The sequence below is a fragment of the Danio rerio genome, chromosome 23 (assembly GCF_049306965.1).
Source record: "Danio rerio strain Tuebingen ecotype United States chromosome 23, GRCz12tu, whole genome shotgun sequence".
Lineage (NCBI taxonomy): Eukaryota > Metazoa > Chordata > Actinopteri > Cypriniformes > Danionidae > Danio > Danio rerio.
The window spans coordinates 1,161,004-1,178,888 of NC_133198.1; the positions used below are offsets into that span (position 1 = coordinate 1,161,004).

Sequence of the window (17,885 nt, forward strand, 5' to 3'; positions counted from 1 at the left end):
CAAGAACTATGCTCGGTGATGATATTCATCATATTTCACACCATAAACCGTGTTCAAATAGAGAAAAATGGGTTAAAGTGTCTGATCTATTGTATGTCAAAGTTGACTGGGTCCACACAGATGGCAGCTTATCAGGACACGCACACATACCCCAGTTAACCCTGGTTAATAAATAGTGAGTGCTGTTATCATGGAGCAGAAATAACTCCGCTGTTGTGTCTGTGCGCAGGGAAGGCAGCGGGGGACATCTTTAAAGATAATGCGGTGCTGTCCAACCCTGTGGCCGGGCTGGTGATCGGGGTGCTGGTCACGGTTCTAGTCCAGAGCTCCAGCACCTCCTCCTCCATCGTGGTCAGCATGGTATCGTCTGGATGTGAGTGTGTTTCTCTCTACTCTCTCTCTCTCACACACACACACGCACACGCGTACTTGCACACATGCACTCACACCTGTACTTAAACACACTCACGGACACTGTTTAACTTAAACCATAAAACAGATCTGCCTAAACTGAGGCTATTGCTGTGCCGTATCCCAGGAGTTGTAATCTGCAGAGACAAAAATCTTAAGAGCTGATTGCAATTTTAACCCCCCCGTCCTGTTATGGTGTCCCTCTTTTTGGGGACTGCTGATGTAGAGTAGTGTGTACATTATTTCTCTTGTTTGTTTCAGTGCTGGAGGTGAAGTCAGCAGTGCCTATCATCATGGGTGCAAATATCGGCACTTCAGTAACAAACACTATTGTGGCTGTGATGCAAGCTGGAGACCGCAATGAGTTTCGCAGGTAATCAGACTAAAGAAATAGCTAAACTTTGACTTGCGTGAGGTGGTTTTGGACTTGTGTGAAGGTTTAATGCAAATGATGGGAGATGGAAACGCGTTTGCTGGTCTTGGTCAGGGCTTTTGCGGGGGCGACGGTGCATGACTTCTTCAACTGGCTGTCGGTGCTGGTGCTCCTGCCTCTGGAAGTGGCCTCAGGGATGCTCTACAGACTCACCAAACTTGTGATCGATTCCTTCAACATCCAGACGGGCGCAGACGCTCCAGACCTGCTGAAAGTCATCACAGAGCCGCTCACCAAGAACATCATTGAGGTGAGGTCAACCCCTGCGCGGTAATGACAGATCTCTGGCTTCTCTGAGTAGCTGCTGCTAGAACATAAACGGTTGAAGTCTAAATTATTTGCCTTCCCGTGAATTTTTTTTTCTGTCAAATATTTCCCAAATTATGTTTATCAGATTCTAAAATTTCTCACAGTATTTCCTATAATATTTTTTTTCTTCTGGAGAAAGTCTTATTTTATTTTGGCTAGAATAAAAGCAGTTTTTAATAGTTTTAAACCAATTTTAAGGTCCATATTATTACCCCCCCCCCTTAAGCCGTATTTGTTTTGGATTGTCTACAGAACAAATTCAGGGGGGCTAATAATTCTGACTTCAACTGTGTGTGATTTGCATCATACATGCTTATCAGAGTCTCGTCTCCCATTCCCTGTAAGAGTCGGTTGCCTCGCTCCATGACACATTTGCTATTTACTGGCGACTCTTAAGTGTAAAAACTGAACACTTCACTAGCAGGAAAACGGTTAAACAGAGCATCTGCAGTGCAAGAATGAGAGAATGAACCTCCTCATTCAGCCTATTACTCTCCCTTTCGTAGATGGCAAAAAGTGTTGTTTGCACAGACGTCCATTAGCCTACATAATTTCCTTCTAGTGCAAAGATTTGTTTCAAAATTCTTTCTAAATTCGGTTTTAATTTCCAGCAAAGGAATAAATTAACCATAATTAAGAAGTGTGGTCAAAATTATATAGTTCGATCCGAACACGCATGCTATGCCCCATATGGTCCAAAACCTGACAGGTGGACAAATCTTAGCTACATTCTGCGTGTATTAAGCAATGTGTAAGCGAGGTGCACAACTGACAGGATCTGAGCTGGATTTTAGACCTGCTTTCAGTCGATCTATTGCACAGTCTATTTTAGTTCCTCAAAATAGCAACGCAGTGGCGCAGTGGGTAGCACGTTCGCCTCACACCAATAAGGTCGCTGGTTCGATCCTCTGCTTAGTTGGCATTCCTGTGTGGAGTTTGCATGTTCTCCCTGTGTTCGCGTGGGTTTCCTCCAGGTGCTCCCCAACAGTCCAAAGACATGCAGTACAGGTGAATTGGGTAAGATAAATTGTCCGTAGTGTATGAGTGTGAGTGTATGTGTGGATGTTTCCCAGAGATGGGTTGCAGCTGGAAGGGCATCCGCTGCGTAAAAACTTGCTGGATAAGTTGGCGACCCCAGATTAATAAAGGGACTAAGCTGACAAGAAAATGAATGAAAATAGCAACGCGCCAACAATGCGCCTTAACACACCTCTTTTCTAGACCAAAACATCCTTGAGTCCACAAAGCAGCGCAAATGGATTTGCTATTTAAACAACATGGCAGGAAACGTGAAAATTGCTGTTGCGTTGGTCTGAAAATAGCAACACATTGTGGAAACACGTCTTGCGCCTTATTGCACCAGGTGTATCATAGGGGCTTTGTGTCTAGATCGTTAGAATAGAGCCGCATGTGTGTAGTGATGTTAATGAATTTTCTACTTGATGACTGTATTTACTGAACACCGTTTGTCTTTGCTCTTCCAGCTGGACACCTCTGTGATTCGTGACATCGCCACTGGAGACCCTGCTGCCCGAAACAAAAGTTTGATCAAGATCTGGTGTAAAACGGAAAAAATTACGGTGAGCAATCTGAAACTGGATTACTGGATAAAACACTTCACTGTGCCGAGGCTTGTTTGATTCTCTGCAGTCACAAGAGAAATGGTGTTTATGACGATATCCAAGCTGATTTTCTTTTTAATGATCTAATTTCCTGAAACTTTCCAGGTAGAGGACATCCATTATCTATACTCTAGCATCTTCCCTTGCTGACTACGTAGACGGCTGCAATAAAAGGCAGCTTGTTAATTGGAATTAAGCCTTGTAAATGTCGTCAGTGCAGCATAATTTGAGATAACCATTGCCAGTGTGATACTGTAGTTTATAATAGCCAGCTTCTGCATGTGGAAAACCTCATTTTTAAACCTGTGTCAGTCCAGTTTTCAGAATTGAAGTTTAGTTCAGTGTGGTTTAATTTTCACTCCTGAAAGTCCAAACACTGAAGAGCAAATCCATCTATGCATATCTCCACAAGTGCCTATCCCAGTCCAATATACATGTTCAACATTGCGTATCCTGCGACATGAATATTGCGAAGGATGGCATTGCGTTATCAATGCTGAAACCAGATAATGGTCAGCCCTAATACATGTTAAGAAATGTCATGATTGCAATTCTGAACAACATTGCACATTTTTCCAGTGTCCGTTCAGCTTATGTAAAGTTTAACGGGTTTAAAATGTACAAATATATTAATTCTAGTTTAATTCGTGGTTTCAAAAATACAGAAATGGTAAACATTACTGGATGTTATATTATAATATTGTTATTTCAATACTCAACATTTTTCTAGTGTCATGCAGCCCTAGTGCAGAAGATTCAGACGGGGGGTGGGGGAGTGTTTCTTTCCATCAGGTGCCGTTTGTGAGGATTTTCTGTCTGTTTCAGAACCTGGTGAACGTGACCGTCCCGGGAATCGCAAACTGCACTCCGGACGCCCTGTGCTGGGTGGATGGAGACTTGATCTGGACCCAAAAGAACCAAACCGATACCATCTACTTGAAGAAATGTAAGCGTTTCTGCTGTGTTTGATCAACATCAATGGTAATATTTATATTTTAAATTTTATTTATAAAACAACATAAATTTTTAAAACAAAATATTTAGGAGTAAAGTTTTAAATATTGTTTTAGTTCTTAAATCATTTTAAACCGCTCTAATTGTTCCCATGTCCATGTAAAGCTACCTAGTCGGTCCGACATCCATACAATACATCTTAATAAAACGTATTTTTTTTATATGGATATTTAATATTATTTATATTATTATTATGATTATTATTATTAATTTTTTAATATATATTTTTTTATATTTTATATCTTCATAATAATAACCTAATTATTTCCCTTTACATGATCTTTTGTTAATACAAAAACTATTTACTGAAGAAAGCAGTCAACATTTAAATTTATATTTAAAAATGGGTGTAAGACTTTCCTCTGGGTGCTTTGGGTAGACCCACACATAATATTGTTGTTGTTTTACCTTATTTTTGTGAAATATGATAAAAAATAATAATAATAATAGCCACTCATGTTAAGCTTTTATTTTACATCTACAGAATCGTGATCAATATATTAAGCAAAAATAATTATTTATTTTTTTCCCCCCCAAGATTATTTTCGGAATCATGCAGCTCTAATTAGGACTGTTGGCCACATGGCTGGAAGTGCTCATTTTCCCCAAATCACTAAATCCACCCTTGCAAGCAAACAAATTGTGTGGAATGACACCAGCCCACACAGGAACTTCCTGCAGCAACTGTAGCCAAAAAACAGCCCATTTCCTTACAGAGTTGACTTATTAGAGCTGAGAGCCATGAAACTGGACTCACTATAACAGCAACGGGGACAATGAATTCTCTTAAAATCAGAAGTTCTCCTTCTAGTCTTCAATGGGGCTTTTCTTCGGGGTCAGGGCACTCGAACAAAGACCCTCTGCCTGCAGCACTTCTGCTCCGGGGGCAGTTTTGGGAGATTTGAATCGGTGCTGGTGCCTGGATTCCCTCTTGAAATTCCAGACTTTGGCCTTGGTTGAGTGACTTTGAGTATTTAATCATTCTGGAGTCCTTCAACTGTGACCGAGTCTGCTGAAGGAGCGCCTTTCATCAGCTCCTGCTGTTTGTGAATCTACCTTGTTTTTAGTCAGCGCTGCACCCTAATTTTAATTCTGTTAATTTGCTCACCCTCAGGTCATCTAATATGTTGGAGACGTTTGTTCTCCAGCAGAACACTGAAGAGCTTCTTAGCTGAATCTGTGGAGTTTCTGGAATATTAGGGGATTTTAAAATCACTTTCAACCGTCAATAAATCAATAAATTAAATTGACTTTTAATTTGAAAAAGGGAATTTTTTTATTTAATTTGTCCGGGTCATTGAATATTCTTTTTTTTTTAAATTTAATAAATTGTTAATATCTATTTCTACTTTCCGCTTATCAAGGTAGTTGTTAGTATCGGTATAATTTATCAAAGCCAGGGAATTCGATTTGGTAAATAAACAATTTTTATTTTCCATTTATCAAGTCACTGTTAGTGTTATCATGAAATTTCAAAAGATCTTTCCAGGAATTTGAGAGTCAGGGTATAAATATTTTTTGTCCAGGTCATGGAATATTAGGGCTTATTTTTATTTAATTTCTTTTAATTAAAGATATTTGTATTAATTAAAGTTAATAAATTGTTGTTTTTAAAATTTACTTTCAATTTATCAATGTTCTTTATTGATATTAATATTTATAATATTTATTATTATGATGATGATGATGATGATGATCATGGAATTTAAAAGGTCTTTTCTAGATACTAGAAAGTCAGGGAATAAGTTATTTATTATTATTATTATTATTGTCATCATTATTATTATCATTATCATTATTATTACTATTATTATTGTTATTATCATAATCATGGAGTTTAAAGTCTTTTCTAGATACTAAAGTCAGGGAATTTAAGTTATTTATTATTATTATTATTGTCATCATTATTATCATCATCATCATCATTTATTATTACTATTATTATTATTATTATTATTATTATTGTTATTATCATAATCATGGAGTTTAAAAAGTCTTTTCTAGATACTAGAAAGTCAGGGAATTTAAGTTATTATTATTAGGGGGTCAAGCGCGAAGCGCTGAAACCCTATTGTTTTTGTTAAAATTAGGGGGTCAAGCGCGAAGCGCTGAAACCCTATTGTTTTTGTTAAAATTTTTATTATTATTATTATTATTATTATTATTATTCTGCCGAAGTCACTATTGCCCAGACCAAACCGTAAGGCCGAGAGAGCTGAAACTTGGCCAGATCGTAGTACCCCGGTACACTACATTCTCACCAAAGATCAGCCAAATCGGACCATAGGTGGCGCTATGGCGCCAAAAACCCACTTTTTGGACATTTTTGCCCGCTATACGTTCACCGTTTGTCGTAGACTCAAAAACTTTACATTTTTCCAATCCTTGGGTTAGCCCCAACAAAAGTGCACAGCTGAACTTTTTGCTCTACGACGCACCGTTTTCCCGCTACATCGCCATTTGTCCGAAACCTACTTTTGCGAACTAGTCCTAGGTTTTTCACTCAATCTAAACCAAACCAGTTCTCAAATGTTCTCTGGACACTGAATATCAATAATTATCAAAAAAAAGTTGACATTTTTATTCTCACTCGAAACAGTACACAACAATGTTCGATGCTAATTGAAGCTAAATGCTAATTTGAGCTATAACTTTTGAACGAAATGAGATATCATCACCAAACTTAGTACACTCATGCATAAGCTCAATTTGAGGTGACTCTGCAAAACCCGCAGACTTTGGCCACATGGTGGCGCTATAAAGCTAAAAAAACATAAAAATTACTCTAACCTTACAGCCATTTGTCCAATCAGCTTGAAATTTGGCATGCAGTGTCTTTGACCAAGTTGTCATAACATACTATAAGGACATTTGCATATCTCAAAAAACATGGCCGCCATTGGCCAATAAAAATTGAGCAGCCATTTAACAAGGTTAACGATGAGTGATCGAAACGAAACTCGCTGGGCATGTTCGACTCATGGTCCTAGAGATCTGTAAGAATTTTGAAAGAAATCGGCCACTAGGGGGCGATTTTACGTATTTTTAGTATGTAATGGGTTGTGTATCACACAACCTTTTGCGCAACCACACAAAATACATATCATATGATATGCCTGCTCATACCAAACAGTTTGACACTCAAACCACTGCTGTCACTTACACCGTTCGTTAAATATTCATCAATATAAACAAAACCTACTTTTGCGAACTAGTCCCTGGTTTTTCACTCAATCGCGACGAAACCAGTGTTGTTGGAATTTCTGGACTGTGTCGATCAATAATTATCAAAAAAAAGTTGAACTTTTCACTTTGGCTAGCTGTAACAGGCTCATTTACAAAAGGGGCTTGTCCACACGAACCTACATGCCTGTAAACCAATAAGGAAAGCCCAAAACAACACAGAAATTGGTGAGCAGATGTGGCATGTCAACGAGATGTAACTTGCAAAATTTTGTGAAGATCAAACCATAGGTGGCGCTATAATAGCAAAAATAGTCTTTAAATAGTGCTGAATCGCTTAAAAATAAGGTAAATTTGCTTCATTTACATACTATTTCACAAAAATCACTTAATCTACATATCATATGATAGGTCTGCTCATACTGAACAGTTTGAGACTAAAACCACTGGTGTTACTCAAACTGTTCATTAAAAAACCATCAATATAAACAAAACCTACTTTTGCGAACTAGTCCCTGGTTTTTAACTCAATCGCAACGAAACCAGTGTTGTATAAACCTTTGGACTGAGTAGATCAATAATTATCAAAAAAAGGTTGAACTTTTTATTTTAGATAGCTGTAACAGGCTCATTAACAAAAGGGGCGTGTCTACACGAACCTACATGCCTGTAAACCAATAAGGAAAACCCAAAACATCACATAAATTGGTGAGCAGATGTGGCATATCAATATGAATAAACATGCAAAATCTTGTGGAGATTGGGCAATAGGTGACGCTATATTAGTGGAAATGGTTCTAAAAACATGCTAAAATGGCTTAAAAATGAAGTAAATGTGCTTTATTTACACACTTATCACTGAAATGATTTATAAGTTATTTTTTTGTCCATCTTGGATGTTTAAAGGTCTCAAAAACACATTTTCAATATTCTATCATTTTAGCCACTATAACACAGACTTTTAACTGTCACCTACCATTTCTAACCACTAGATGTCACAACAAGACCACTTATTTATTGTTCAAAACATTTGCATGCCTTTGTTGTTTTACATTTTTTGAGTTTAAAGTCAGGGAAATTGCATTTAGGATCATTCTGAATCACATTTTGACCTGATGTAAACACTGTTATTTATTAAACATCTAATTTGGTCCCAGTTAACCTCTTCATAATAATTCTAATAGGTAAAACTGGTTCTATAATTAAACACCTTGTTTTAAAACATATGTAAAGAAAATCACAACTGTGGCTTCTAGATGGCAGTAACAGACCACTTATTGTTTATTTTACTGCTCTATAGCAAAGAATGTAATGTAATGTTATGTAATGCATTCTGAATCCCAAACTGACATGGCATGAACACAGTTAATGCATTTAAGATCAAATTTAGTCAAAGCTTTTCACACTTTTTACTCTGTAGATTTTTAATTATTTTAATAAAATACAAATTTTTCATTTTATATAGTTAGAACATGCTCAATTATAGAAGGGATATGTTTATGCACACCTAAATGGCTGTAATCACATAAATAAATTACACTGTGGCCACTAGATGGCAGTAGGAGATCATTAATAGCTTATTCACTGCTCTTTTGTCATTTTTATTAAGAAGAGCTAAAATAGCCATAACTCATGAAGGAATTAAAATATCTTCACCAAACTTGTTACACATATGCAAGAGGTCAGTCTAAGGTCATAGCATAAAACTCGTAGACAATGGCCACATGATGGCGCTATACATTGTAAAATCACTGTATCTGAGTAACCATTTATCTGATTAACTTAAAATTTGACATGTCGTGTCTTTGTCTAAGGTGCCATGACTCGATCTACACAATATATTATAGGGCTGCTTATACTGGTCACTTTGACATAAAAGCGGTCACTCGAAATGTTCTTAAGAAATTTGTCAATATGTAAAAACTGAAGTTGCATTTCTAGAGTGTTTAATCAAACATTTGTTAGCTCAATCTATAAACTCTAACACTCTAATCGTATATTTCATTGTCAAATAAACTACTTACAGGCGTCATAACTGCTATATGACCTTACCCTGCTAAACTGCTTGACCCCCGTTAATTGCTGCTTGCAGCTATATTTTTTATTATTATTAGGGGGTCAAGCGCGAAGCGCTGAAACCCTATTGTTTTTGTTAAAATTTTTATTATTATTATTATTATTATTATTATTCTGCCGAAGTCACTATTGCCCAGACCAAACCGTAAGGCCGAGAGAGCTGAAACTTGGCCAGATTGTAGTACTCCGGTACACTACATCCTCACCAAAGATCAGCCAAATCGGACCATAGGTGGCGCTATGGCGCCAAAAACCAATATTTTGGACATTTTTGACCGCTGTTCGTTCACCGTTTGTCGTAGACTCAAAAACTTTACATTTTTTCAATCCTTGGTTTAGCCCGAACAAAAGTGTATAGCAGAACTTTTTGCTCTACGACGCACCGTTTTCCCGCTACATCGCCATTTGTCCGAAACCTACTTTTACGAACTAGTCCTAGGTTTTTCACTCAATCTGAACCAAACCAGCTCTCAAATGTTCTCTGGACACTGAATATCAATAATTATCAAAAAAAAGTTGAAATTTTTATTCTCGCGCGAAACAGTACACAAAAATGTTCGATGCTAATTGAAGCTAAATGCTAATTGCAGCTATAACTTTTGAATGGAATGAGATATCATCACCAAACTTGTAACACATATGTATAACGTCAACTTGAGGTCACAGTGCAAAACTCGCATACTTTAACCACATGGTGGCGCTATAAAGCTAAAAAAACATAAAAATTGCTCTAACCTTACAGCCATTAGTCCAATCAGCTTGAAATTTGGCATGCAGTGTCTTTGACCAAGTTGTCATAACATACTGTAAGTACATTGGCATACCTCAAAAAACATGGCCGCCATTGGCCAATTAAAATTGAGCAGCCATTTAACAAGGTTAACGATGAGTGATCGGAACGAAACTCGCTGGGCATGTTCAACTCATGGTCCTAGAGGTCTGTAAGAATTTTGAAAGAAATCGGCCACTAGGGGGCGATATTACATATTTTTACTGTGTAATAGGTTGTGTATTACACAACCTTTTGCGCAACCACACAAAATACATATCATATGATAGGCCTGCTCATACCGAACAGTTTGACACTAAAATCACTGCTGTCACTTACACCGTTTAATAAATATTCATCAACATATGAAAAACCTACTTTTGCGAACTAGTCCCTGGTTTTTCACTCAATCGCAACGAAACCAGTGTTGTTAGAATCTCTGGACTGTGTAGTTCAATAATTATCAAAAAAATTTTGAACTTTTCACTTTGGCTAGCTGTAACAGGCTAATTTACAAAAAGGGCGTGTCCACACGAACCTACATGCCTGTAAACCAATAAGGAAAGCCCAAAACATCACAGAAATTGGTAAGCATATGTGGCATATCAATGACAAGAAACTTGCAAAATTTTGTGAAGATCAAACCATAGGTGGCGCTATAATACCAAAAATAGTCTTAAAAACATGCCAAATGGCTTAAAAATAAAGTAAATGTGCTTCATTTAAACACTATTTCACAAATACACTTAATCTACATATCATATGATAGGCCTGCTCATACCGAACAGTTTGACACTAAAACCACTGCTGTCACTCACACCGTTCATCAAAAAACCATCAATATAAACAAAACCTACTTTTGCAAACTAGTCCCTGGTTTTTAACTCAATCGCAACGAAACCAGTGTTGTATGAACCTCTGGACTGAGTAGATCAATAATTATCAAAAAAAAGTTGAACTTTCCATTTTAGATAGCTGTAACAGGCTCATTTACAAAAGGGGCGTGTCTACAAGAACCTACATGCCTGTAAACCAATAAGGAAAACCCAAAACATCACAGAAATTGAAGAGCACATGTGCCATATCAATGTGAATAAACATGCAAAATTTTGTGGAGATCGGGCAATAGGTGGCGCTATACTAGTAAAAATGGTCATAAAAACATGCTAAAATGGCTTAAAAATGCAGTAAATGTGCTTAATTTACACACTATTACAAGTTTGATACAAGCTTGTCACTTAAATTATTTACATATTAAATTTTTTGTTCTTTTTGAATGTTTAGAGGTCTCAAAACACATATTTTCAATATTTTATCATTTCAGCCACTATAACAGACTTTTAAAGGTCACCTACCAAATTGAACCACTAGATTTCAGCAAAAGGCCAATTATTTATTATTCATAACATTTGCATACCTTTGTTTTTTGAGTTTAAAGTCAGGGAAATTGCATTTAGAATCATTCTGAATCACATTTTGACATGATGTAAACAATGTTATGCATTAAACATCTTATTTAGTCCCAGTTAACCTCTTCATAATAATTCTAATAGGTAAAACTGGTTCTATAATTAAACACCTTGTTTTAAAACATGTGTAAAGAAAATCACAACTGTGGCAACTAGATGGCAGTAACAGAGCACTTATTGTTTATTTTACTGCTCTATGGCAAAGAATGTAATGTAATGTAATGTTATGTAATGCATTCTGAATCCCAAATTGACATGGCCTGAACACAGTTTATGCATTTAAGATCAAATTTAGTCAAAGCTTGTCATACTTTTTACTCTGTAGATTTTTAATTATTTTAATAAAATACAAATTTTCATTTTATATAGTTAGAACATGCTCAATCATAGAGGGGATATGTTTATGCACACCTAAATGGCTGTAATCACATAAATAAATTACACCGTGGCCACTAGATGGCAGTAGGAGATCACTAATAGCTTATTCACTGCTCTTTTGTCATTTTTATTAAGAAGAGCTAAAATAGCCATAACTCATGAATGAATTAAAATATCTTCACCAAACTTGTTACACATATGAAAGAGGTCAGTCTAAGGTCATAGCACGAAACTCATAGACATTGGCCACATGATGGCGCTATACATTGTAAAATCACTGTATCTGAGTAACCATTTATCTGATTAAATTAAATTTTGACATGCGGTGTCTTTGTCTAAGGTGCCATGACTCGATCTACACATTATATCATAGGGCTGCCTATACTGGTCACTCTGACATAAAAGCGGTCACTCGAAATGTTCATTAAAAATTTGTCAATATGTAAAAATCGAAGTTGCTTCTCTGGAGTGTTTAATCAAACATTTGTTAGCTCAATCTATAAACTTTAACACTCTAATCGTATATTTCGTTTTCGAATAAACTACTTACAGGCGTCATAACTGCTATATGACCTTACCCTGCTAAACTGCTTGACCCCCGTTAATTGCTGCTTGCAGCTATATTTATTATTATTATTATTATTATTCTGCCGAAGTCACTATTGCCCAGACCAAACCGTAAGGCCGAGAGAGCTGAAACTTGGCCAGATCGTAGTACCCCGGTACACTACATTCTCACCAAAGATCAGCCAAATCGGACCATAGGTGGCGCTATGGCGCCAAAAACCCACTTTTTGGACATTTTTGCCCGCTATACGTTCACCGTTTGTCGTAGACTCAAAAACTTTACATTTTTCTAATCCTTGGGTTAGCCCCAACAAAAGTGCACAGCTGAACTTTTTGCTCTACGACGCACCGTTTTCCCGCTACATCGCGATTTGTCCGAAACCTACTTTTGCGAACTAGTCCTAGGTTTTACACTCAATCTAAACCAAACCAGCTCTCAAATGTTCTCTGGACACTGAATATCAATAATTATCAAAAAAAAGTTGAAATTTTTATTCTCACTCGAAACGGTACACAACAATGTTCAATGCTAATTGAAGCTAAATGCTAATTGGAGCTATAACTTTTGAACGAAATGACATGTCATCACTAAACTTGGTACACACATGTATAAGCTCAATTTGAGGTGACACTGCAAAACCCGCAGACTTTGGCCACATGGTGGCGCTATAAAGCTAAAAAAACATAAAAATGACTCTAACCTTACAGCCATTTGTCCAATAAGCTTAAAATTTGGTATGCAGTGTCTTTGACCAAGTTGTCATAACATACTATAAGGACATTGGCATATCTCAAAAAACATGGCCGCCATTGGCCAATGAAAATTGAGCAGCCATTTAACAAGGTTAACGATGAGTGATCAAAACGAAACTCGCTGGGCATGTTCGACTCATGGTCCTAGAGGTCTGTAAGAATTTTGAAAGAAATCGGCCACTAGGGGGCGATTTTACGTATTTTTAGTGTGTAATGGGTTGTGTATCACACAACCTTTTGCGCAACCACACAAAATACATATCATATGATAGGCCTGCTCATACCGAACAGTTTGACACTCAAACCACTGCTGTCACTTACACCGTTCGGTAAATATTTATCAATATAGGAAAAACCTACTTTTGCGAACTAGTCCCTGGTTTTTCACTCAATTGCGACGAAACCAGTGTTGTTAGAATCTCTGGACTGTGTAAATCAATAATTATCAAAAAAAAGTTGAACTTTTCACTTTGCCTAGCTGTAACAGGCTAATTTACAAAAGGGGCGTGTCCACACGAGCCTATATGCCTGTAAACCAATAAGGAAAGCCCAAAACATCACAGAAATTGGTGAGCACATGTGCCATATCAATGTGAAGAAACATGCAAAATTTTGTGAGCATTAAACCATAGGTGGCGCTATAATGACAAAAATTGTCTTTAAAACATGCTAAATGGCTTACAAATGCAGTAAATGTGGTTTATTTACACACTATTTCACAAAAAACACTTATTCTACATATCATATGATAGGTCTGCTCATACTGAACAGTTTGAGACTAAAACCACTGCTGTCACTCACACCGTTCATTAAAAAACCATCAATATAAACAAAACCTACTTTTGCGAACTAGTACCTGGTTTTTAACTCAATCGCAATGAAACCAGTGTTGTATGATCCTCTGGACTGAGTAGATCAATAATTATCAAAAAAAAGTTGAACTTTCCATTTTAGATAGCTGTAACTGGCTCATTAACAATAGGGGCGTGTCTACACAAACCTACATGCCTGTAAACCAATAAGGAAAACAGAAAACATCACAGAAATTGGTGAGCAGATGTGGCATATCAATGTGAATAAACATGCAAAATTTTGTGGAGATCGGGCTATAGGTGGCGCTATAATAGTGGAAATGGTTCTAAAAACATGCTAAAATGGCTTAAAAATGCAGTAAATGTGCTTCATTTACACACTTATCACTGAAATGATTTATAAGTTATTTTTTTGTCCATCTTGGATGTTTAAAGGTCTCAAAAACACATATTTTCAATATTCTATCATTTTAGCCACTATAACACAGACTTTTAACTGTCACCTACCATTTCTAACCACTAGATGTCACAACAAGACCACTAATTTATTGTTCATAACATTTGCATACATTTTTTTTTTTTTTTTTTTTACATTTTTTGAGTTTAAAGTCAGGCAAATTGCATTTAGGATCATTCTGAATCATATTTTGACCTGATGTAAACACTGTTATGCATTAAACATCTAATTTGGTCCCAGTTAACCTCTTCATAATAATTCTAATAGGTAAAACTGGTTCTATAATTAAACACATTGTTTTAAAACATATGTAAAGAAAATCACAACTGTGGCTTCTAGATGGCAGTAACAGACCACTTATTGTTTATTTAGCTGCTCTATAGCAAAGAATGTAATGTAATGTTATGTAATGCATTCTGAATCCCAAACTGACAAGGCATGAACACAGTTAATGCATTTAAGATGAAATTTAGTTAAAGCTTTTCACAAATTTTACTCTGTAGATTTATAATTATTTTAATATAATACAAATTTTTCTTTTTATATAGTTAGAACATGCTCAATTATAGAAGGGATATGTTTATGCACACCTAAATGGCTGTAATCACATAAATAAATTACACTGTGGCCACTAGATGGCAGTAGGAGATCACTAATAGCTTATTCACTGCTCTTTTGTCATTTTTATTAAGAAGAGCTAAAATAGCCATAACTCATAAATGAATTAAAATATCTTCACCAAACTTGTTACACATATGCAAGAGGTCAGTCTAAGGTCATAGCATAAAACTCGTAGACATTGGCCACATGATGGCGCTATACATTGTAAAATCACTGTATCTGAGTAACCATTTATTAGATTAACTTAAAATTTGACATGTCGTGTCTTTGTCTAAGGTGCCATGAGTCGATCTACACATTATATCTTAGGGCTGCTTATACTGGTCACTTTGACATAAAAGCGGTCACTCGAAATGTTCATTAAAAATTTGTCAATATGTAAAAATCGAAGCTGCTTCTCTGGAGTGTTTAATCAAACATTTGTTAGCTCAATCTATAAACTTTAACACTCTAATCGTATATTTCGTTGTCGAATAAACTACTTACAGGCGTCCTAACTGCTATATGACCTTACCCTGCTAAACTGCTTGACCCCCGTTAATTGCTGCTCGCAGCTATATTTATTATTATTATTATTATCATTATTATTATCGTCATCATTATCATCATCATTATTATTATCATCATCATTATTATTATTATTATTATTATCATTATCATGGAGTTTAAAAGGTATTTTCTAGATACTAGAAAGTCAGGGAATTTAAGTTATTATTATTATTTTTATTATTACTATTATTATGATTATTTTTATCTATATTAAATGCATCTTTTTATATAAAAAAGCACTTAAAATCATAAGTGTAGCAGTATATAAATGCTAAAATTGTAAAAAACTAAATATACATGTCTTAATATTTTGTTATTTGCTATTGTTTTATGCAGTATTCTAGTTTTGTGCATTAATTTAATTCACATGTTTAGATGAAAACCGAGCTATCAATCCTCATTTCAAATCAGCCAAGATGAAACCAAAAAAGTAAAGAGAAATCCTCCGATATTTATATTAGTTTTATTGATCAAGCCGTATTCTGCTTTCCTCTTTGGTGAACATCACACACTCCTCATGACCAGTGTTTCTCTGCTTTATCTTCAGGTACGCACATGTTCGTGTTTGCGGATCTGCCTGATCTGGCGGTGGGTTTGATCCTGCTGGCTCTGTCTCTGCTGGCTCTCTGCACATGCCTGATCCTCATAGTTAAACTGCTGAACTCCATGCTGAAGGGTCAGGTGGCCGTCGTCATCAAAAAAGTGCTCAACACAGGTGAGGCGGCCTCAGGGTAATCACCAGACTATACTCTCCACTGTTCTGTTCAGATTGACTACCCTTTGCTTATGTTGGTGGCTGTTTTTGCCCCATTGATAATCGCATGCATGATTATATGCTGTCAAGGCTTTGCAAATAAAATATGTGATTATAATAGAAGTCAAAGGAGCAAAAACAACCACCAACATAATGAAAAGGGAGTCAATTTGCCCAAAGTATATAGTTTTAAAAAAATTCCAAAGCATTTTCCCAAAATATTAGTCGAAATTAGATTTGTCACCAGAAATCCTCCCATTTACTGAAACACAGAGAAAATTGTGGCTTAATTAAGACTCGAGTCGATGAAAACATCTATAAGATAGCATGCATGCAAGTTAACTGATATTAATAACCCACACACACACATTCACTCCCCCAGGTGTGCGTCAACACTGAACCTTTGCACTCTGACACACAAACACACTTTTGTCCCTCCATTTAAAAACACACTTGTGTAATAATTCTTCTTTCCCGGAGCTCGGTCTTATCACTGTCCTGCGTTTGAGATTGTGTTGGAGTGTGTCCTGTCATATGATAGTCAGCGCAGGTGCTGCAGTCCTGCTGTCTGATGAGCTGAACAGGAACAGTAAATGACCTGAGTGTGTCTGAGAGCCGCAGGGTTGTTTATGTGCAGGTGCTGCTGGTTTCAGACATCACTCGGGTACATGCTTACTAAGAACTCCTCCAATCCGCCTACTGTTCCTGCATCGTTGCATTCAAACTCCTAACAAAGCCCTTGCTACAGTCACGATACATTCTAGGAATATTAGTCCAACTTTTTATTTTTTTTAAGGCTTTAAAGTGGACATGAACTGCTTTAATTTTGCAGTGTTCTGTGAAGTCTGCTTATAAAAGTGAACGTATGTCAGAATAAGTTTAGATGCGTTTATACATTTTTTATTGATTATGGCTCATCATGATTTTAAAGTGGTTCAGTTCCGTATTTAAGCAAAATGTTTTCTTCGAGTGTACTTGGCACTATATATATATATATATATATATATATATATATATATATATATATATATTGTGAATTTTTATTTTTTCTAAATAGAAATATTCATATATATATATATATATATATATATATATATATATATATATATATATATATAATATTATTATTATTATTATTATTATTATTATATTTTTATTTTATTTATTTTTTTATTCTTTCTAAATAGAAATATTCAAGTCTGGCTGAATTATAAGTTTAGCTGGATGAAACAATTTTGTAGTGGAAGTCCATCTAAAATTTAAAACTAACCTAGACCATTGCTGTGGTTTAAAAGTTAGCAGTAAACACTTACCTAGAGCGTTGTTTGCTGTTAAACTCTAGGCTAAAGATAAACGGTAGACAGTGCTCATAGCCAGAGCACCATCTGCCTTGGGCGCCGTCCGCTGTCGAACGCCGGCCTTAAGCGCCGTCCACTGTCTAGCGGCGGCCTAGAGCGTCGACCGGCGGCCTAGAGTGCCGTTCGCTGTCGAACGAAGGCCTAGAGCGCCGAACGAAGGTCAAGAGTGCCGAACGAAGGCCTAGAGCGCCGTCCGCTGTCGAACGCCGGTGCTGTGGCACGCCGTCTGCTGTCTAGCGCCGGCCTAGAGTGCCGTCAGCTGTCGAGCGCTGGCCTAGAGCGCGAGGGAATAATGCATTTTGAAAATGGCAGAATCGATGTCTCTGACTTTATCACAGCTCTACTCATCT

The 17,885-nt window shown here is 36.4% G+C and overlaps 1 protein-coding gene across 3 annotated transcripts in view; it reads left to right on the forward strand.

Moving 5' to 3' along the window:
* slc34a2b (solute carrier family 34 member 2b) overlaps positions 1-17,885 on the forward strand; it is a 30,732-nt gene that overhangs the window by 5,006 nt on the left and 7,841 nt on the right. For all 3 annotated transcript variants that reach the window (XM_068216694.2, XM_021469757.3, NM_182877.2), the window contains 6 exon segments: positions 230-373; positions 673-784; positions 899-1,094; positions 2,638-2,733; positions 3,601-3,721; positions 15,971-16,138. In XM_068216694.2, coding sequence (XP_068072795.1) covers positions 230-373; positions 673-784; positions 899-1,094; positions 2,638-2,733; positions 3,601-3,721; positions 15,971-16,138 — 837 coding nt within the window.